Below are 23,384 nucleotides of genomic sequence, written 5' to 3'. Positions count from 1 at the left end.
GCGGGGGTAGCGGGGGTGGCGGGGGGGCGGTGGGAAAGGCCCGCCTCGTCCCCGAGAGTACACGGTCAGAAACCGCGCCGGCTGCGGGCTCCGCAAACGGGGCGGTGGGCGCAGGGCGAGGTGACGCTTCCCCTTCTGACCGCGCGTGCTACGCATAAATAAAAATACAGGACGCTTCACACTCATCAAACTCGTTCCGTGTCAAGGAGTATCACGCTGAAGGTTATGCAGCATTTTATTTTACACCCGATACCACGTACAGTGTAACAGCGACCTAAATCACGCGGCCTTGGCTTCAGCTGACAAACACCTAAAGGGCTTCTCCCTCCGTATGCAACCGAGAAGAAGAATGTGATCACAGTCAATAATACACAATTATTCCTGTGCATAAAAATACCGGCAATTAATTTTAAGGACTCACAAACAGAACTGCAGGTAAAACACTACTGACTCATACAGCTTATGCACAAGATTGTTCTGCTTCCAACTCTTAATGCGACTGTTAAAATTTAAAGGGAAAACATTGGGGAAAACTGGCATTTGTTTCCTAGATTAGAAACAGAAGCACATTGCTATATACCTGACGTAAGTCAGTAAGAACATTTTCCAAAAACACACCGAAAAAAATGGCACTTGTGACAACATGGGGTGGCAAAGAACAAAACCACTGGAACGAAGGATACTGACATCCAGCCAGAAAGCAAGAGTTCAATTTCCTACTTGCAGAAAACAAGAACACCACATTCCAAGTGTAACTACAGACTGGGCAGGAGGAAGAAATCAGGCAATATTACAGATATATATACTACTCGGTAATGGCATAACTGACTTTCACCTCACCTTGTCTTATCCCAAGGAGCTTGAAAAGCAAGACCAGTCATATTCTATTTTAAGGAAAAAAAAAATCGGAGTGAAGGCAAAGAATCATAAAGTCCCTAAAAAAAAAACCTAAATAGTACAATAAGGAAATTAAATCAACTTTAAAAAATTATTTTTAGGTGTGCAAGGGCTTGCTGCAATCACCATGTTTCAGCTTTAAACACATTTTTCTTGGAACAGGGTGGAACTTTGACAGTTCATTTATGGAGCTAAATTTTGGTGGTGCACTTTTAGAAAGTAAGAGACAGTTCAAATAAGACTAGTTTAAGCTAAGCTCTAATTGAAAACTTCTGTAGACCAAAAACCTTTATTCTCAATACGGATTCTCAGCAGAAATGGGCACAGTACTGAAACACACCCTCTCTTACGCAGTGCTAAAACTATTAAAAAAAAACCAGTTTCTGTCTTCCCTCCTTGCAGACTTTCAATTTAGGAACAGAGGCACAAATTTCTGGCCTTAATGGGAAAAATCCAAAAGCCAGTAACAGATCGATTAAAGAGATGCAATTAGGATATCTCCATGAAAAAAAGAGTCTAGAAATAGTGACAAACAAACAAGCTGTTTTCCAGGACCATTATGACCAAATATGAAAAATCAATTAATTCCTTATAATATTTTTGTACTTTAAAGAAATTTTTGAAAATGGATAAAAATGGTACTTATGATAACCAATATATTAAGAAAACAAAATGGCTAACATGACACCTCCTCTCAGCACCGCAATTACTACTTGATGATTTCTCATGTACATCTGTCACTTCTAAGTGATAGAAGACCCAGCCTCTTGTATAGTGTCATGATTTGTAGGTTAAATATTCATGTAAGCCACATCTGCTAGTAAAAAAAACCCATTAGGATAAGGAACCAAGAAGTCACTAAGTCACAAGGCTAAAGTGCCTGAAGTTCCAAGTAAATTGTCTACCAATTAGTCTGCATATGCTGACTCAGGTAGATGATTACGTTACAGCATATGTTATTTACATGTAACTTTTTTTTTTTCACCCTTTGAGAAACAGGGATTTTTCTGTTGCACTACCTACACATAGCATGGGTAACTCAGCTATGTTATCAACTTTAAAAAAAGAAAAGAGCTCAAGGTATAATATGACTTTCTGTTAACTAATTTTAACAAAAAATACCGCTTCACTGTTTTGGCTTAAGCAGTAAATGACTTGAAATCAATATATTTTAAGACGGTAAAGCATCTAATATATTTATTTCAGTTTCAACACTAAGAGATTAATCAAAATTGGTGTCATTCCCAAAATGAGGTTCACACACGGCTTCTCTGTGACATGCTGCTTTTCCTTCACTCAGTACTCTGCTTTCACATAGTATTTGTAATTGTCTACAGGCTCTGTGTTTTGATTAAATTCGTAACAGTGGTACAAAGATTAGTATTTGCATAATAATGTTATTTCATTTCAGTTCCACAGAAAATGCTGTATCAGTTCTGATGGCTATTGTATCTATCAAGAATAATTTTATCACTTTCCAGACACTTCAGACTTCATAATTTAAGTACATGTTTAGAAATACTTCTCTAAATGTGACAGTACAGTACAGGCTAGTACAGTAAGCATCTTTATGCATTCCTAACATCAGAAAGCAGAAAAAAGAAAATCGTTACAAATCTATGAAAAATGAGGCAGCATATGCCTCATATTAGCGTGGTTATGGAAAACATTAAATGTTACTCTCAAGAAAATGTTTTTGCTTTTATTTTCAATGCATTCCAAAGCACAAAGACAGTGTATGTGAACATCTCCTCCTCCATTTTCACAAGTATTTTACAAATATGCATGGCATAGAACACGTCTGGATAGCAAGAGATATTAAGAAAATAGACACTATCTAAATCCTATTAGGAATAAGAAGGCACCACTGATTTGAGGTTGTGTCCAACATCACCCAGTCCATTTTATTCTGATTTCTAGCTTTCAAGCCAACATTTCTTTCCGATTGGCCTATTCAGACCACTTCTATTCTGGTTTTCTCACCACAAACAACACGCATTCATAGTAGTATTTCATCATGGAGAGTTCATTCACAGTGTAAGTTGACAGTACAGATTCTTTTTCCACCTGAAAAAAAAGCAGCAGCTTTCAAAACACCTTCTCTACAAGAACTACGCAAGTTTCTCTTAATAAGAAAGATACTGCTATACACCTACTAGGTTTCACAGCCCATCTATACACTTTTTAAAAATGCGGAAAGCAAATAATTTGCAACACACTTACAAAGATGTAATTCTCTAGAAGTTATTAACATATGCAATTATGTTGAACTAAATTTAAGGTAAAGGTTTATTCAAAGGAGTTCGTCTGGTTTATACCAATACTACTTATTGCAAACTACAGCACCTTCTTACCTCTATGTGGAATCCATATTGCAGTATAACACTTTTTATATCCTCATAGCTTAATTCTATAGAAAGTTCATTTCCCAAGTTTTCGAAGTGGTAAAGGAGAGGACCTAGAATCCAAAGATACAATGGAAATGGCTATCAAGAAGACAAAAATGTTTTAAAAATCAAAAGCACTGAAAGCACAAAGAATGCTTATACCCAGACTTATGTATTCAAATACAGACAAAAGAACACATTTCTGTCACTCGAATATGATTTTTATAATGAATTCCAGAATCAATGCAAAATGAAAACAAATTAGTTCAGCTGCTTAGTCAACAATGAAGTCTCATTTCCTACCAGGTTGTGTTTTCTGTATCTTAAAATTTCTTCAGTCTAGCACCACTGCTGTCTCTTTAGAAGAGAAGGCAGGACACCCTGTGATCTACTCAAGAGCTCTGCTTGCATTCTACGACTGGCCAGGACTGGTGTAATGACTGACTAGTGACTGACCAGTTTCTACAACACAAAATGTTTAACTCCTGAGTTTTGCCTGCCATCCCTTCAACTTAATTTTTCTACCGAGACAAGGCATACATAAATCTAATTCCCAAAGCTTCTGCTTAGAAGCAGCACAGTACAAATTAGAAAACAGATTAAGAAAAAAATGCAAGCATGTATTTACACACAGAGCAAGTTCCATTTCCTTACAAAAATAGCAAAAAAAGATTACAGGACACTGCATTTGTCAAATAACGAATGTCTGATGCACGAATGCAAAACCTGCCACTGGGAAGATCTACTTCTCTATTTAAAAATCACGTGGTCTTGACTCGATTATAACTAGCAAACATCCGGACATTTTCTGAACACACCTGACATAATTTCCAAGCCCTAGATGTTTCTAGCTCTAGAGTTTTCAGTACAGACACACTAATCCCCATAACTCTTTTCAACTACTAGATGCCTGTTATGAGATCTAACATAAGTCAGGGCTAGCGGGAAGAGAGGTTGGTCACACTTGCCTACATTTATCCATATTCCGCCGGGCTTTAATATTTTCCATATAGTATCAATGTAATCAATAACGTTATGTGCTGTATCTATGAAAAAGCAAGTTGCTATGCAGTCCCATGTATCTGCATAAAAAAAGCGAAGTATACAAAGATTAGTTTCAATGTTTCCACCCCTGTAAAAGTTCATCATTTAATCCCAGCATTTGTTTATACGCTCAGCATTACGTTCAACTAACAACAGCTGAAGGTTACTAATTTAATTTACAAGTAAATAAAATATTTTGGTTTACGTTAACAACAGTTATGTTTGGGTTCATGTGACCTACAGATAGATATGTATGTGAATATATAAATACACACTCTAAAATATTATACGTATTTATTATTCATGCATCTTATAAAATTGTTCACACACGTTAGATAAAATGAGATATACTTACATTATATAATGTAAAATGTTAACATTGTAACATATTTTATATAAATGAAGGCCCAAGTGTGCTTTTACTCACCTGTCCTACGAACTCAATTACCACAACAGTTAAAAATACAACTGCAAAAATACCCAGTGATTTTGAGCCTTTCTACTTAATATCTAGAACAATACAAGTCTGTACACTTAAGTGTAGTTTCACAAATCACACAGCTTTAAAACATTTTATTCAGTATCTGAACACTTCTCAGCTGTTTTCTCCTAGTTAATTTAACAAGCAGGATCTTTCAAAGTCTACCTTTTAAAGCATGAGTCTCCCTGTTTTTCTCTAAACATGTGTCCTTGAAATTGCAAAAGTTTTAAGTTCTGTAAATAAAAAAATTAGAAGTCTCAATTTATGCCAGTATCAGACTTTCTAATGTAAGAGAACCTTCAGAAAATTAAGCAACAGTAAGGAAGGCTCCTGCAAGAAAGTATCTGGAAGTCTACCTGCATAATAGAGGGTAGATTAACAGCTATATAATCCATGTGAAAAATGGCTATGGGTCTAATAGGTACAGAAAGATGGAAACAGAAAATAAATGCCCGAAGTGATAATCCAATACTGTGTAAGGAGAAAAATGGTGACTTCTAAATAGGCTTATATTAGCTTATTGGACCACATATAAAAGAACTGGGTGAGTGCTACCCTTGATAACATCCTAAACATGTAATTGGTAGAGTAGGCACTACACAAGATAGTCTTCTGCAGGTTAATTCAACATTACGTGAGTCACAAAACATTACTCCATAGCTGCAATGAGGACAGCACAACTAACCTAGTATCACACGGAAAAATAAGGTTATTTGTACTGACAGAAGTCTCAATCTTTGATAATTATCATCCCCATAATGTGCCTCTGAAATATTTACTATTGACAGTCACTAAGTATATACTGTTTCCATTTCTAATTTCGTACTACTGAAACAGTTTGCTTTGCTTATACAACAGGAAATGAATCAACAAAAAAACCCTCTTTTTTTTTCAGTAAAGAAGGGAAGTCGCTAGTTACATTGTTCCCTTTGTCACATCACTTTTCTAAATCAAGTGTATGCTGTCTTATTCTGAAAGAAACTACTGCAACAAAGACGTGTTAGGCAAGGAGGTGTCCATATCTTTTGATAACTAATAAGAAAAGCTGATTTGGAAAAAGAAAATTTTGCTACAGTTAGTACTTTATGCTTAATGTTTGTAGATACAATTCCCTTCTATTTGCAACCATTAACTGTCCCATAATAAATATTCTGAAGATACAGTTATATGGATGGCTTTGAAGTTTGCATTTACTCACTGCACTCGGAATAAATTTCTTGAAAATCCCCTGCTGTCATAGAGAAGTTTGAACCAGAAGGAAGACTGTGAGGATCAACATCAGGGAAATAAATTGGACGTATCTGATCAGCAGATCTTCTGTTATTGCTGAACTGATGAATCCAGGGGTAAAGCTTACATGAGTTAATTTCAGAGCATCTGCAAAATACAGAAATCATCACAATTCAGTTTCAACTAATTGCTTATCTATTATCCAGAAATGCAGGAGTCAAAGACTTTCACAAACATCCATTGTTTTGTTGATAAAATTCTTGCAAAAGCTACGCATTTTTAGGGGACTTGTATTTCACAACACTTCAGACTGCCCATCAATTTATGAACTGATCAAAAAAACCAATTTTACTCTGACAGACAAATTATCATCACAAAATAACTGTCCTTTTTAATTTTAAAATTGCCTTTTCCCACTTTTAATAATTTTCCCTGACTCACTTCTCCACTGAAAAAAAATGCACAAGATTCTTTTGTAAGATTAATGAAATTTATGATTTAGTATATTCAGAAAAGCTAAGCCTTTATGGATCATTTTTTCCTATTTAATTAAAAAAACAAAAAAAAAAATAGTTCCACTATTAGTTTCATTTCTTTAGTTCCATGAGTTTTATTGGAAAAATTCGTTCTCATTCTAGACTTTTGTCTTTTCTGAACCATAATCATAGGCATTTTGAAGCACAGCAGAACAGCAGCATTTTTCGGCTGCTTTTAGATTTCAAAAAATAAATAAATTCAATTTTGCAAAGCATAGTAGTTTTGCACTAGATGTCTTTTTAAGTTAGCAACATCTGCAGCATTGCAATTAAACTAAGTAAACATGTTTTTGCAAAATAAAATTTGTGGGTTTACATGACCAACTAAGTCAACTCTTATTTTACAACGTGATAAAATATAGCATTGAAGTATAAAAAGCAGCTTTCCCCACAGCCATTTTCTTTCAGAGACAGAGGACGTATCTGTCCCATAAAACACATGTCATCAAACACTTAATAAACCGCAAGCAATCTACCAGGTTATAGCAAGTGCACTCTTTTGGCTGGTGTATAGAAAACACCAGTGGTAAAGTCTCTGAAATAACATTTTTTACCTTCTTCATGTCATGTTTGTATTTCATTTTATCAGTAAAAAAAATACAAAACCAATCTGCAGGCGGGCAGCAGTATACTGCAGTCACCAACCGCCTCCATATAAAATGAATAAATAAATATCAACCAGATATATGCAGTCAGTCAAAGCAAAGAAAGCATGGAAAAAGCCCTGATAACATAGGCATCATTTTCTTCAAGAAAGGCATTTCTATTTTGGTTAAAAAAGAAAAACAAACAAACATCAACAAAAAAACCCACCATAACACCACCACCACACACCCAAACACCAAAACTCCCCACTCTGGCCAAGAGAAGTTGTGTGTTAACCATTCTAGCACTCTCCATGTGTTCCCAGTCAATTTCTATTATTCTCGGAATGTTATTCTTGTTATGAATGATATGAAAATTTCATATCATACGATAAACACTGAAAATTTCCCCAAAAGCAAGGTAAAGAAAATAAAGAGATCTGAGTAGATTAGAAAGGAGCTTTTTTCTGAGCTATAAGGGAACACAGACCTCCTTGTTGTTTTTTTTTTCCAGCATGAAGAATATTCATGTAGCCTTTTGAACAGTTCCCAAAGGATTTTCCAACTTAATATAAAAGACCAATCCCTCTCCATATTCAAGCCCGAAAACCCCCCTTTCCAGCTTCAGTAATCTATACTTCAAAACTATGTACTGCAGTCCTTTACAATTTCATCCTTCCAACAAAGAACATACGATATAAGTTATGTTATAAAAATTTAACATCTTTAACTAAGTTTTATGCACTTCACTATTTTCCATAGGGGCAGGGCATTTACTGTTCAACATTCAGTGGAAAAGACGGGTGTGTCAAATCCTACTTCTGTCAACTGAATTAAAGATAAAATGCTTAAGAGTTTTCATTCTAACGCATTCATGGACATGCAACAAATACAATTAATCAGCCTTCTCAGTGTCAAGATCTAAAGTTGCATTCCTTCTGGAAAGCATAGATTACCCAATTATTAGCACGAATTCTACTGGTATTAATTAAAGGTTTTTTAAACCAAGCCTACTCTGGACTTGAGTACAAAGTCATTTTATATTACTTCAGCTGAACTTTCTCAAATATTCATAAATGGGATTACTGCTACTGAAGGGCTGTTGGATCAAGACAACTGACCCTGTCCTCTGAATCTCCAGCTGCTGAAAACAGCAAGTCAGCAACAAGCTGCTCCTGTCTCCTCCAGATAGATACGACCCCAGTGTTGTTTCCCCTCCTGTCAGATGTCAAAATGAAGCAACATGTGTCCTGTGCCTCTAGACTGCCTGAAAATTTTGGTATGCTTTCCAGAGGCAGGAAAACAGATTACGCTTTGCAGTTTTTGCTCTTCCAAAACATGTAAGAAATTAAACGTGTCTGTACGTCACCAGTGATGACCTCTGCCATCTGTCATTGTATCCAGAACTCACCTAAACACTTGTCCTGGTTTGAGGTAGAACAGAACCAACTTTCTGTTTTGTAATTTTACTTTTTAGCTGGGCCTCTTCTAACTGACTAAACTCTGAAATTAACAGCATATTGTTCACTCTCAGTGACAAGACCTGATTACACCAAGGAATGGTATGCACAGAGGCTCTTGCTTATACTTATTGCTATAACAACCAAGGTCAGCTAACTTCACTGTTTGCCCCGTTAGAGGGTCAGATGCGGAAAAGCATTAGAGGCGTCCCAGCCGCAGGGAGGAGCGGGCAGGACAGGTGACCCAAAACTGACCAACAGGGTGTTCCATCCCATATGCATCAGTATAAAAGCTAAGGGATCAAAGGGGCAAGTCTCTTTCTTCAATGGCCAATATCTGAGGAGGACCCTGTCTGTTCCCGCCTTTGATCCCGATCCGAGCATTCCTGACTCCAGATCCAGAATTCAGCTCCTGTCTATCGTGGACTCCAGTCTGGGACTTTCCCTGTGCCTGCTGGTGACCCGGTCATCATCCTGGGAGCTGGATACGGTTGTGTATATATTGTGCACTTTTTGTTTACTTTATTATTATTTCCTTATTTATTATGATTTTCATTAAAGAAGTTTAGTTCTTTTTCTAAACCTGTAAGTCTCATTATCTCTTCCTCTCCTCTCTTTGGAGAGAGACAGGGCAGGGAGGGCCATCTGTCATTCTGACTGGCCAATCTGGCCAAAACCATGACAATACTAAAAAAACCCACCAGCAGTTAAGAACCTTACCCATACAAGAAAAAGCACAGTTTCCCATATGGGGACTGCAGCAGCCTTGGAGCCATTGTAGCTTACCTACTCCAGTGTCACTTTATTTTCAAATTAGAGCTTCTTCAATGGAATAATGCTCTCTAACTAATTTCAAACACTTTTAGTGACCACAATTACCCCTTGATGCACTCTCTACATAGCATGCTATGCAACTTTATCCACAGTAACAAAACTTCACAACTTAAGAGAATTAGATTTCTTTTTATAGCAGATACCACTTTGTATACAGAAGACTTAAGTCACTGTACCACATCTAGGAGCCCACTGTTGTAGTTGGCTTGACACTCAAGACAGTACTTTGTCTTCCTAAAAATAAACCAAGGTCAGAGAAAGAAGGTATATCCAAACTGTAAGCACGTTAGCAAAATCCTCATGCTTTTACCAACTGAAAACAAAAAATAATTAAATTAAACCTCTAGTTAAAAGCTAATTTGAAAAATCCTTCTTTCTTACCACTCTTCCTTAACCGGTAAGTTTAGCTCATATTGATCATTCCTGTTTCTTCCAGTTCCAGGAAGGCAAACATGCCCATTTCAGAAGGCTAACTAGGAACAGACACTTAAGACTGAAATAAAAAAATCACAGAAGTCCCTAAAACTTTCTTAATAGACATCCCAAGCCTAGGCTGGCAGAAAGGAATGCCTGGACTTCAGCTGAATTGGCTGAAATTCATACTCAGGTTAGCAGTATTCTCTTCCACACTAACAAGGAAACTTGTTACTCTTAACTTGCCCAGCAAGGATGAGGACTACAGCAGCTGAGCAACACAAAATTTTGCTGTCTAAAATCTAATACTGTTAGCAAGTCTAATGCATATACACCTCTTTGTTAAATATCTTATATAAATAGGAAACTCCACATAAGCATTAGATGCTTAGAATGATTACTATCGTAAGCTAAGCATGGATCTTCATGAGAATTCCCCATATAGGCAGGAAGGACAAAAAACACGTCATCAGAGGTAGTTAGGGGTGAAGTTAACTTTCAGATTTGAACCACTGTGTCAGCTGATCAGCGCTCCCAAAGATGGGAAATGAAAACTTTTATGCTGCTTTGAATAATTTCAAAAGTTCTAAAGAGCCTTAGAGCCAGCAGGGCTGTAGAGCTAAGCATGAGAAGAATGTGACGTCCTTTCAGTAGCTGCAAGGCATTAGATCAGCTCAACTGTAATATGCAATTTCGCCACCAGATGAGTCATTTAAGAATAATGTAAAAAAAAAGAACAAATCAGCCTCTAGCAAATATTTATTTTCATCACATTGAACACTACTGTTTTAAGCAGACATGCAGCAGGCATAATAAACAGTGTTTTCCCCTTGTTTTTGAACAGTAACTATAACATATTTAAGATTATCACAGTCCTCTGTGAACAATCAGGGCTCCAAAACATCATGATAACAGAATACAACAAGCCAATAATTTAGGTGTTTTCAGCAAAGGTGCATAATCTCAGACTGAAGAATGACCTGGCAAATTCTGTCTCTCTGAACTTGGTATAAAGCAAAAGCAAAACATCCGCCACAGACCTCCTTCATAGCTGCCCACCCACTACCAGACTTCCCACCCTCCTTCTTCAAAGAATGTTGCATTTGTTGCCTTCTTTCCTCTGTAACGAGTTCGTTATGAAACCAGGAATTTCCAATGCGAGTGACAAGAGTAACAAATATAAAAATTTCACTCTAAGTTAAACCTATAAAGTGAAATTTACTACATTCAAATTTAGTACCTCAGCATTAACTGCAGAACTATTAACTATATTGTTTTAACAACTTGCTTAAGAAGCGGTTCAGCGTGCTTTGGTGGTTGTTCTTCATGTCAAAACAGCGCCTAGAATTTTAGTATGCAACGTAACACTTTCTTTAACGCGTTTCCTGTTACTCATCACCACCACTAAGTACCACACACATATTAACTAGTCCATATTTGACACCGGTGAGACAGGTGTGCATTTTACAGAAACAGATGTGAAATAAATCATAAAAACCTATTCAAGATAATGCAGAAAATCTGCAGCACAGTCTAGAGATTGTAAGTCTCGTAACTTAAAAGCCATGCTTCCTGCTATAATCTTAATGACTTAGATACAACGCTTCCCTCCCCCATTTGTCCCACTGATTTACTTCTTTTTTCATTAAAACATCCTAAAAAGCGGTTCTGTGTGTCCTGTGCTAGGACTTACAAATCTGTTCTTGTGAGTTTTATTTATTCAAGTTTTTCTCATTTATAATTTTGCCTCCCTAGGTTTCAATCAGCAAGTAAAACATAAGCTATATACCTGTTGAGTACAAAGTTAGAAGAAAAGAGCATAAAGAGGCTCCATTCATTTCCTTGGCAAGCATAACCGAGCTTAGCTATTTCCCACGCCAATCTACCTAGCCCAGCACCAGGTACCAGGATATTAACTTTGGAGAAATCCCTGCAACAGAACAAAAATAATAGTTAAGACTTTATCTGATACCTCTTAACAAAACTTAAGAGGTCCAGTCAAACATTTTTCCCCCCATATACTTAGATACTATAATGTAATTCCTGTATGACTTTACTTTTAAAATACAATCTGAGCCAGTTCTGATCAGATTGGTTAACTGTACAAAATAATTCACAGAAATTATTCAAAAGAACATATACAACCCTCATTCAGAATACAGAGCATAATTACAAAATAATTTTTTTCATGTAAACTTTTGCAGTTATCAAGCTAATAATCTCTTAAGTGAATTGATGAAAGAACATTACCATATAGCACCATTTATTTTTCTATGAGGCCCACTGATAACTGGTAAATATTCTAGAAATCTTCTTGGTTACATCACATGAAACATTAAGAAGTATTTTGACATCAGAAACACAAAACAAACAAAACTTCCATTAGTTGATAAGCAATTCAGACTGTAAAAACCTTAAAGTAGTTACCTTCTCAGCAACTGTAGGTTTTACATATGCTGTTCACCAATTTCACTCACATTAAGTAACGTAAGATTTTTCTAAATCAAAGTACATTTCAGCTCTCTAAGCCTTCAATTCCCTAAGCTAGGCATCAAGTTGAAGATGACCAGAAGACATCCAGCAGTGTGTGTTTACTGTGATACCTACAAAACCTCTCCTATCTTTCAAGTTCAGTAACTAATAGAAGAACTAAGAACCCCAAAATTTTCTTTCAGGCAGAAAGGCAATATATACGTATTTTAACCATTAGACTTCCACCTCAATGCAATCAAACCTTCAGTTATAAAACAAAAAACACTCCTACACCAAACTGAAAAGACACTTAATCTAAAAAGAAGTAATTTTTCAGTTTCCAGTCATGAACAAGGCTTCATAATTTCATATACCAAAAAAACAAGTGTGAACATTCAAGACTACCCACCCTTTCACATATCACATTCACAGACAAAACATCCGTGTATCAATTTATATGCAACTAAATGAAGGAACCCACAATCAGCACTTCCAAACATATGATGAAAACAAAATGCAAAGCCTTTGACTACATAAAAATTCAGGATGTGAAAAAGGGTTCAAAACAGTTAGTATGCTGCATAAGCATGAACATGAGTGTAGGAGTAATATAAATTCTGAATAGTATATCAAAATCAAAAGAAAGCATTATTCTTTTCTAAAGGCCACACAAGCTAACAAAGCAGTCTTAACAGTCACTTTTGGTTTGTGGCTTAATCATCTAATTAGTGAAGCCTCCCAAATGGAAAATCAAAGTTCTTCTAACTCCTGATTTTCATTTCCCTTCCATTATACTTTCAGATTCTTTGTTTTGTGATAATAACAAGAAGCAGGAAATTGAGACTTTGCTATTACTTAAGGAGCACTCCAGTGAAGCCACTTTTCCTCTGGTAGATACATAATTGCAGCAGTTGCACATACATTTAAAAAAAATAATCCTGAACTGTAATAACTGATAATAACCCAAAGGCATCCACAGGGAAACCAGCCTTGAACTAGCCAGCAGTAGCAGGATTTCTATGACAGATCTAGCATTGGTTAGGAAGGTAAGTGGGTATCCAACAAGTACCCATTAAAAACCTGTGGAGCAACACAGAGGAGATACTGGCTTATTAACCTGACAGATGTGGGGAGAGGAGGCTGTCCAAGGAGCAGGGAAGAGGGCTGTATGGTAATGTTTGGCTCAACTACTGAAACTGCAGCAGTCTCTTAAAAATATAGTGGAGAAATATCATAAACAACTAAACTCTGTCCTGCCATTACTGTACTGCATTTTAGTGTGATGTATTTTCAGCTTTTAGAAGTTTAATGACATTAATGAAGATTTTAACTTGCTGTTCTTTCTTTAAGGGAAAAATACGCTTGATAAAAACAGAGGCTTCTTATTTTATGACTATTGTGCTTTAACAAAAAAATAATAGTGCTGAAGACGTAAACTGAAGTTCAGCAAACAAAAAATTAGTGTGTCTGATCAAATACAAATCTCATTTTCATAAACTAAACACCTCAATTTAATGTTATCTAATGATAAGAAGTGATAAAACATATACACCCCACACACAGAAGATCAGTAGAAACACCAGCATAGAATCACAGTGTGACTCATTCTTTCCTGATGTCTTCTCTCTTTAACGTTTGTAAATTTAGATATTTTCCAAACTTAGCAGCTGAGGTTTATATACTTCCATGTAAATACCTGCAAAGACTTCAGTTGACTGCAGTTACAGTGAAAATATAGTTCGTTCTTAAATCCAATGTTTAAAGCAAAATTTATGCTAAGCGCTATTTTTGACGAGATTAAAACCCCTGCAAGGACAGATGTATTTTATATAAAGTTAAATTACATTTGTATAAAGCAGAAATTTTATCATCACTATAAACGTGACTGAGGATATGCAGGAACTATAGCCAAGCTTAGGCTTTGGACTAATATGCTACATTTTTCAAATAAAAAGGAAACTGTCCTGCCAGTATCCTGGAAAATGCAGTCAATTCCTGGACAGTGCGATAGATTTAAATTTCAAGTTAGAGGTTCCAGAGGCCAAGCTCATGAATAAAAGAAAACTTTGGAGAAAATACCTAAGTTTACTGTTCTTGGCCATGGAATCATAATTAACTAAAAGGTTAACTATTTCTTTGATTTCTTTTGGACAAGAAGCTGATGGTCCTTACATCCTTTTCACATAAGAAGTAACAGTAGATGTGAAAGGAAAATCAAAACAACAAAAGAAAAGGGGGATTAAAAAAAACCCAACATATTGGTATGCTTATTTAGATTTTTGACTTAATGTTTCCCCATAAAAATGCTTTAACAATTAATTCCATCAAGAAATAAAAGCTATCAATAAATAAAATGTAGAAAGCGGTGATTGTGGTTCATTCAGATACAAGAAATCAAAGAAATTTAAATGGCTTCATCGAAAGGTAGACAATACTATAGAGACCAACTGAGCTGAAAAACAATTAAATTCCAACATGAATAATGCAAGAAATCTGTGTGCTCTTCAGGAAGATTTTGTCTCATGGGACTTCACTTTAAACTGTTTTGTTGATCCTACTAACAGATTCTGTATTAAGGTGCTAAACAGAAAGACAGCATTATTTCTGAATAGGAATGGAAGGCAGAAACAGCTTTTGCCGTTTTATTTTATTTTTAGATGACAGTCTTGTCAGAAAACTGGACTGAAACACAAGATAACGGCAGCACCTACTCACAAGACTGTTCTAATTTACAAATGCTGTCAACCATTGCTTGTATCTCTTCTGCTTCCCAGAAGGGGAAGCATATAGAGCATTTGACTTCTTTTCCTGTTCTTTGCATACCAACTAAACCAACATAGGCCAATTTTGCAAAGAAGAGCAGCAATACAACATGTGCGTGCACAGAGCGAAACATACTTGAATAGTTTCAAAAATTTAACTCCTTTTTCACATAACTCCAACACATGGAACCAATAACGTTAACAAGTATTGTTAACTAGAAACTGAATGTATAATTCCACTGAAGCCATTAAAAAGGTGACTTGTACTCACAGCTTTAAATTTAAATTATTTCTCCGTCTTTTTCAATGCAAAGTACATCTAGACAAAGCTGTTTTCATCACCCAGTGCCAACAACATACTTTTTCTCTAGCACTTTCATCTCATCATCTCAGGAGACTTCAGCACTCCGTGCTACAAAGGCGAACTCTAAAGGAATGTAAAGCTGCACTATGAGGTTCCACCCACGGGCTGTTTTCCCACATTAGCACCCACAGCCAGTTCCCCCCAAAGAAAATGGACTTTGCCCCCACTATATACAACAACCAGACAGAATAACTTCACTATGGTCAGTTCAGTCACTGTCCTTCCCTTCAAACTGAAAACCACTGCTCCCGTCCAAAACTGTAAAAAAGGAAGCAGATTTACCAATCAGCCTGCCCTGCCAGGGAAGTTACTTCTCAGACAAGGGTGGGGTGGCACTGACAGTTAAGCCTGATAATACATGAAGAGAAAAGGCCCTTGTGAACAACTCTGCTTCTTGCCTCAAAGAGGTAAATACACCTAAGAAGGAGAGCTTTTGGTCACTAGGAAAAAGAGTGAACTGACAACAGTAAGTAATAACGCATGAACTGAGAAAAGGTTTTGCATAAATGCCACGGCAGCTCCATAATGATTATCAATATTAAACCTTTAAATAGGTACGTAGATTTCTGTAGAGACAAAAAAAAACCCAACTGGTATTTCAGAGCCATCACAACAGGGGCAGAAGCACTGTCATGTGACTTAATGTTTGACAACAACAAACAGGATGCCTGGTAAAGCACAAGGCTATCAACTTCAGATTCACCCAATCTGTTTCTTTCTAATACCAACTGGAGGGTTTGAAACAGAGCTCATTGACGATTCATGTAAAAGTCAAGACTTTCCAACTTCAGTCACATATCTCTTTGATATAAGTTACTTCTCCCATAGCCAAAAAAAGCTAGCACATAGAGAAAAAGGTGAATTGCTACCCTGAAGATTAGAATGATTACTTTTGAAACTAACTATGACTTTTCCTACAGATACACACATCAGAGGTATATCAGGTAACCTGTAGTATTTAATTCTTTTTTGTCTTATTGACTGCACTATTAGCACTAAAAACATTGCCGAAACTTCACCTTCAGATAAAACATTTTCAGAGGTGCATACACCTTGAGATAAGTTAACCTAAGGCAAAAGAGAAACCAACCAACCATGTCCATTCCATGTTCTGCTGCCACTAACAGTCTTTACTAATGAAAATTAAAAGATAGCTAGTGGAAGGTATTTTAAAATTGGTACAAGTGCTTTATTAGCAATAACTGAGAAAAAAGAAAATCCACAGTAACACCGGACCATATCAAACCTCAGTTCTGACCTGTTACATTTACGAATACAAAGTTCACAAATTTTCCGAGTTTAAACTAAAGGTACTTTGTGATGACTGGGATGAATAAATGGCAGAACCATTAAACAAGGAATTCTTACAGCAGCAGTGCCCTCCAGGATTCTACCAGAACACTTCTACTTCAAGTTACCTAAAAAACCCCGCACTGATTACTACTTTGGTGGTGTTAACAAGACAATGCAGTTACAAAGCTACCCTCACACACGCAGCAAAGCTTTTATAATACTTGCCTCGTAGCACCTGTCTGAAACCAAGGCTAGAATTAAGTATTTGCAGGGTAAATTCTTAGTGCAGTAAAACTGCGCTTGAGGTTAAGAGTCTTCTTCCCTCCTTCCTATTGCCCTACGAAGGGCAATACTCATAGCTGCTGCTGCCACAAGGGTCCTTCCCTTTATCTGCAGCACACACACTCCGAGAATCTGCTAACCTGCAAACTCTACTTCACTGAGCACAACTGAGTTAACTTCACAATCTCCTGAGGTCTCTTACTTGAAAAGTTAACAGATATCCCGTTACATCAAGCTGCAGAAAAAAAAATAAATTAATTCTGGTTTACCTGGTATTCCTTTGTGAAGATTATAACTATGCTCTTTTCCAGCACCTTGTATTAGAAACAAAAACTTTCTTGATTAAAAAATAAATTCCACTGCATTCATAGGAATTTATGTATTTTAAAATCCAAGCTTTTCATTACTCCATAAAAAATTTGTTAGATTTGTGCAAAGTGTATGCCCACATAAAGTTAAGTTTTAAAACACTATTACCATCTTTCTTTTGGAAAGTTCTTTATAATTTCATTAATGATTGGCTGGTAGCAGGAATCTCTCTCAGGCTTTCCCTCTTCACTCCAGTCTCTCACAAACTGCTTCAAAGTGGATTTTAATTTATCCATGTCAAATGTGGAAGCTGGTGTAATGTTCCCTCTTCCCTGATTAAAGTGGGGGGAAAAAAGAAAGTTAGTGGAAAATGTACCATGTATCTTTAGTCTTGAAAAAAAAAAACAAAAACAGAATTAAATTATAAACAGACAAAAGCCATGCTATAAGAGCTGTTGGGAGTTATAGCTGACAAACCACTCGCCTTTCACTCCTGGGACCGGGGCTCAAATCCAACCTAGAATCCTAAACAAATTCAGTTTGCTGGTCTCGATTTGGCACCCAAGAGATCACGTTCCACAACAACAAAACAATACATAGTATGGCACAGCGGAGCACATTTGGTAGTCCTTATTGAGGAAAGGACCAGGGCTTACATAATGCAGAGGCTGAACTGCTTACCCTGAGAACAGAATCCCCTTTAGGTACTGATGAGGCAACACTGAGAAGCTCACATTAGAGCTGCCCATGACTGTACCTTGCCTGCAGATACCAAAAAAGGACTTTAGTTTCCACCTCTGTCAGTCTTTTAGTCTGAATGGAATTTTGTTTGATAGAGATGCCACACTGAAAAAGCAGGTAAGCAGTGAAAAAGTTTTTACAGGTAAGAACATGAAAAATACTTGGCCTATCTAAAATTGTAACTGATTTAGAATGCCATAACATATAATAACCCAGAGTAAAACAGACACCACCATTTATGCTCTACATAGTTAACTGAAAAAGTAACTTTAAAATGTAACCAGGGCAGAGCTAGAACTCTGGAGAGAAAAACTCTTTTTTAGAATAAGTGATTACTGTGATTTGCCAGACCCGCAATTAGTTTTCATAAGTGTAACTACAAGGACTAACAACAAATACTTTTATTAAACATCAGTTCTACAAGATGTGAAAGACAAGAGTGAGAAAGTGTAAGCGAACACGAAGTAAGAAAGGAGAAAATAAAGAAGGCAAAAGCAAAGAAAGTTGGAGGCCTAAAAGTGTGAAAAATAAATGCAGAAAATGCCAAAGCGTACAGAATTTAATTTCGGAGTATGAAAAAGTCCATTTTAACATACATCTTCTCCATATTCTTTATTTTCAAACATATGAACGCAGTCATTCACGATGGTCTGCAGTATCTCTTGATTATGATCGATGCATTTCCGAATGTCGTCAAGGTGAGGAAGGAATTGAGGAAGAAGACTCTGTTGATTAGCTGGGAGAGATTTAAACTGCCTCTCTGTTCTGTTCACTCGTTCATGCATATTCGTTCTAAAACGCAAAAGGTTTAAGGCCTTTAGATATTTAGAAGCAATACACACACTAAATATAAATAATTCACTCTAAGCTATTCCAGTTACAATTATTCATTGATTTAGACACAGAAAGTGATCAGACTTTGTAATTCTTTACTTGAGAACAAGTTTTCAAGAATTTTTAGGCAAAATGTCTGTTTAAGCTCTAATTCTTCACTACCACTTCTTAACATGTTGCAGTTTAAGATGACCATTGTTTTCTTCTTGCAGTTTCATCATCAGCCACTCATTTAGATCACTCATAGTGATCACCACCTTAATACATGGATCTACAAAATATAATGAACAACCAGCCCCCAAACTCACCAAATCCAGCCAGACTGTTTCACACATCCAATTTAAATCGAATGAATAGCTGATACCGTGGTAAACTTTGGCTACAGAAATAAAGAGAGGTGGACTGGGAATAGGGATCCTCAAAATCAACTGTTTTGGAAAGAATCGTTAAGAGTCACAGCTGGACCATAACGGAGTTCTAGCAGTGTCACTAAGATAACCTAGCTACCTTCTTTTAACAGCATATTCCCCTCAAGTACGAGTGCTGTGAATTTGGTCATGTAACTGATCCAAGCTAAAAATAACTCTTCCAATTCCCCAAAATAAAAGTTCCATAAACAAGGTGAATCTACTGCCAAGAGAAAGAGGTCTATTTTTTTCTCTCCCCTTTTCCTCCTCCTCACCCAGAACAGTTCTGCCCTCCATCTTATTCCAGCACTCACCAGGCCTGCCACAAAGCTCAGTTAACTTGCTAACCGTGAAGAAACCTGTACAGATTTTGCTAGATTTGATTTCTATCAGTTTAGCAAGTCAAGTTGGCTGAGCACAGTCATAAGACATCTAGAGAGAGAGGTCAGAAAGCCAGGACAAGGGATACTGCCCTTTTGGCAGCACAGAATCATGTTATCAGGTTAAGTCATACTGCAGTTTCTCAAACTCTTGTGTCAGCATACAGCAGCACAGAGTTCAGAACTAGCCACCAGAGAGAGTAAGCTGCAATTGCTGCAATTTGAGTTGCAACCTCAATCTGGAGATTTGACCAGTTAGTATCTCCAACATGACATACGTGCTTCTGAGAAGGGCATGTTCATTGCAAAAGCTCCACTGGTTTAAAATGACATTTAAGAACAAAAAAAAGAAGGAACAGTTAAGAAAAATAATCTGATTGTCTATATAAAGGACATCACCTTAGCTTAATATCAACTTGAAAGTTTTGTCAGAAAAATTCTTTGAACTATAATCCTCCACTCTTTCCTGTTGAATTGCAACCTTCTAGTGGAATGAATAATTCACAGATCTCAGAACTACACACAAAGAAGATCATCTTGAGTGTCATCACATGGCACGTACAGGACAACAAGGTGATCACGCCCAGTCAGCATGGCTTCATGAAAGGCAGGTCCTGCTTGTCCTACCTGATCTATGACAAGGTGACAGGCTTAGTGGATGAGGGAAAGGCTGTGGATGTTGTCTACCTAGACATTAGTAAAGATTTTGACACCGTTCCCCACTGCGTTCTCTGTAGAAAATGGCTGCTCACGGCTTGGATGGGCATATGCTTTGCTAGGTAAAAAACTGGCTGGATGGCTGGGCCCAAGGAGTGGTGGTAAACGGGGTTAAATCCAGTAGGCAGCCAGTCACAAGTGGTGTTTCCCAGGGCTCAGTATTGGAGCCAGTTCTGTTTTTAATATCTTTATCAACAATCTGGACAAGAGGACCGAGTGCACCCTCAGTAATTTTGCAGATGACACCAACCTGGGTCGGAGTGTTGATCTGCTTGAGAGTAGGAAGGCTCTACAGAGGGATCTGGACAGGCTGGGTCAATGGGCCAAGGCCAATGGTACAAGGTTCAACAAGGTCTCAAGTGCTGGGTCCTGCCCCCGGGTCACAACAGCCCCATGCAGCGCTACAGGCTTTGGGAAGAGTGGCTGGAGAGCTGCCCGGCAGAAAAGGACATGGGGGTGTTGGTCAAGAGCCGGCTGAATATGAGCCAGCAGTGTGCCCCAGTGCCCAAGAAGGCCAACAGCATCCAGGCTTGTATCAAGAATAGTGTGGCCAGCAGGACTAGGGAGGTGATGGTCTCCCTGTACTTCGCACTGGTGAGGCCCCACCTCAAATACCCAAATTCAGTTTTGGGTCCCTCACCCCAAGAAAGACAATGAGGTGATGGAGTATATCCAAAGAAGTGCAACGAAGATGGTGAGGGGCCTGAAGCACAAGTCTTATGAGGAGCTGCTGGAGGGAACTGGGGTTGTTTAGCCTGGAGAAAAGGAGGCTAAAGGGAGGAGACCTTATCACTCTCCACAACTTGCTGAAAGTTGGTATCCTCTCCCAAGTAACAGGGAATAGGACAAGAGGAAATGGCCTCAAGCTGTACCAGGGGAGGTGCAGATTGACTATTAGGAAGTATTTCTTCACCGAACGAGTTGTCAAGCATTGGAACAGGCCGCTCAAGGAAACGGTTGAGTCGCCATCCCTGGAGTAGTGCTGAGGGACATGGCTTAGTGCTAACTTGGCAGTACTAGTTAACAGGTTGACTTGATGATCTTAAAGGTCTCTTCCAACCAAAATGATTCTATGCCTCCAAAGACAAGAACTTTAATCTGAACGCATCTGAAAGTGTGTTATTGCCTTACTCATACAGATATTTCCAATTAAATGACTTTTAACTACCAAGATAGGTAATTTCACTTAAACTCAGAGTTATTTCTTTGAGTCAGAGATAATTTAATTCAATTTCTGTACTAGAAATTTCAGTTATAACCTTTTGTTATGTGTTTACCAAAACTGAAGTATTCAAAAGCGACCCAGAGTCACAGTCGAGCATGAGGTTGAGAAAGATGTTCCCAGCTTCTAAGGCCTGAGGATACAATTACATCACTGAAATAAGCAAATTACAGCTGGCTGTTGTGCTAAGAGTAATAACTAATGAAGTTTTTGGTATGGCCAAACCGATTTAGCAAATTCAGTCTGGAAGAGACAAAACATCAAAATGTAGAGCAACCTCCTGCTCAAATACTAGTCACAGAAAACAAAAAAAAGCCCGAAGATACAAAACCAGCAAGCAGAAGAGATATTATAAATATCACCCTTTCCAGATACGACAGTCATGTAAAAATTATGCTTGCATTACACTGACAAAGAAGGTGCAGCACATAATAACGATTCACATGGCAGCGGTTTGTCAACTGAAGTATACAAATATGTAGTGTAGCTACATCCCAAATATGTTTCCCAAACCTAGACTAACAGAACACAATTAACCAAAATACTGTAGAGGACTGGACTTTTTCAGCCAGTCCTCCCCACCCCGCAATTTGAGTAACTTGTTTGCTCTTCCATTCAATGGATTCAGATATTAAGCCGGTGTCGTGTCCCCGCCCCTCCCCCCCCTCCGTCCTTTACCTCATCCCTGTGGGACCATCAAGCCGTTTACTGACTCACAAATGTCTAGAAAACCACAGTTATAAAAAAAAAAAAAGTCACTCATTAGCCCTGTCAACAGGTCTTATCTCTTGTGTAAATTAACACGTCTTTCCAAAATCTCCTTAATAATCTAAACACCATTTTCATTTCTTTACTAGCAGGATCTGCTATTGTTTTGAGTACTTTACAGCGTCTTAAAGCGTTTTATCTTACAGAAAACAGACATTTTACACCCTTTTTAGGTGCGTCGTACTCCTTTTTTTATTATTATTAATTTTTTTTATTTTATGCTTCCCAGCTGGCAAAAACGTTGAGGCGTACCCAGAACCAGAAAGGAAAGGGGAGCAGAGCTCCTTTCCCGACTCCCGCCCCTGCACCCCGCTACAGGCGCGGCGCTCCCCACACGGCGCACAGGCCGAGAGAGGCGGCCGCACGACAGGCTGGGAAGGGACCAGAGCTCCGGGAGCCAGGCGGCCGTAGCGCCGCGGGGCCGCCCGCAGGAACGGCGAGCTCCTGACCCCTGCGGAGGCGGATCGGTGTGACAGGAGACCGCGGCGGCGGGGAGGGGACCCTCGCAGGGCCGCGCACACCCGGCGGCAGGTCTGGGTTACCCGTAGTATCGGAAGGCGTTGATGATCCTCCGGAAATGCTCCCTCTCCAGCCGCTCCTCCTCCTCCGCCCCGGCTGCCGTGGCCGCCGCCGCCGCCAGCGCCCTCGGCTCTTGCGGCTGCCGCCGCCGCCGCCGCTCGTCGCTCGGCGAGGCCGCCCGCTCCGCCTGGGGCTCGCCGCCCGCGCTCTCTCCCGCCCACGGCAGCTGCTCCTGCTCCTCCTGGTGGCCCCAGCGCAGCCCCCTGCGCATTGCCTTGGCCGGCGGGTCCCTCTCGCCCGGGGGACGCGGCGGCGGCGGTTGCGCTTTACGGGACACGGCGCACGTGGCCGACATCCCTGCAACGGCCGCCGCCAACGGCCTCTCACTGCCACGCGCGCGCGCACGCTCGCTCCCTCACTTCCGGCGCGGGGCGGGCGGAGGTGGGG

At 38.6% G+C, this 23,384-nt stretch overlaps 1 protein-coding gene across 3 annotated transcripts; it reads right to left on the bottom strand.

Moving 5' to 3' along the window:
• Positions 1 to 201: 201 nt before the first annotated feature.
• Positions 202 to 23,357, bottom strand: CARNMT1 (carnosine N-methyltransferase 1). Of its 3 annotated transcripts, none has more exons than XR_008463745.1 (8): positions 22,961 to 23,357; positions 18,687 to 18,882; positions 17,518 to 17,681; positions 11,657 to 11,797; positions 6,008 to 6,186; positions 4,257 to 4,366; positions 3,252 to 3,355; positions 202 to 2,964 (listed from the first exon to the last, which is right to left on the bottom strand). XR_008463745.1 is itself a non-coding variant. In XM_054185140.1 (8 exons), the coding sequence occupies exons 1-8, from the start codon at positions 23,290 to 23,292 to the stop codon at positions 2,863 to 2,865; spliced, it is 1,332 nt and encodes a 443-aa protein (XP_054041115.1). In that variant the 5' UTR covers positions 23,293 to 23,357; the 3' UTR covers positions 202 to 2,862. The 3 variants fall into 3 exon arrangements, 2 of the variants coding, with proteins under 2 accessions (XP_054041115.1, XP_054041117.1); XM_054185140.1 differs by having other exon boundaries at positions 4,253 to 4,366; XM_054185142.1 differs by lacking the exon at positions 4,257 to 4,366.
• Between the last annotated feature and the right edge of the window lie 27 nt (positions 23,358 to 23,384).

Source organism: Rissa tridactyla, chromosome Z (assembly GCF_028500815.1).
Source record: "Rissa tridactyla isolate bRisTri1 chromosome Z, bRisTri1.patW.cur.20221130, whole genome shotgun sequence".
Classification (NCBI taxonomy): Eukaryota; Metazoa; Chordata; class Aves; order Charadriiformes; family Laridae; genus Rissa; species Rissa tridactyla.
The sequence above is the reverse complement of the archived record's forward strand: the minus strand, read 5'-3'. Positions and strand labels throughout refer to the sequence as shown.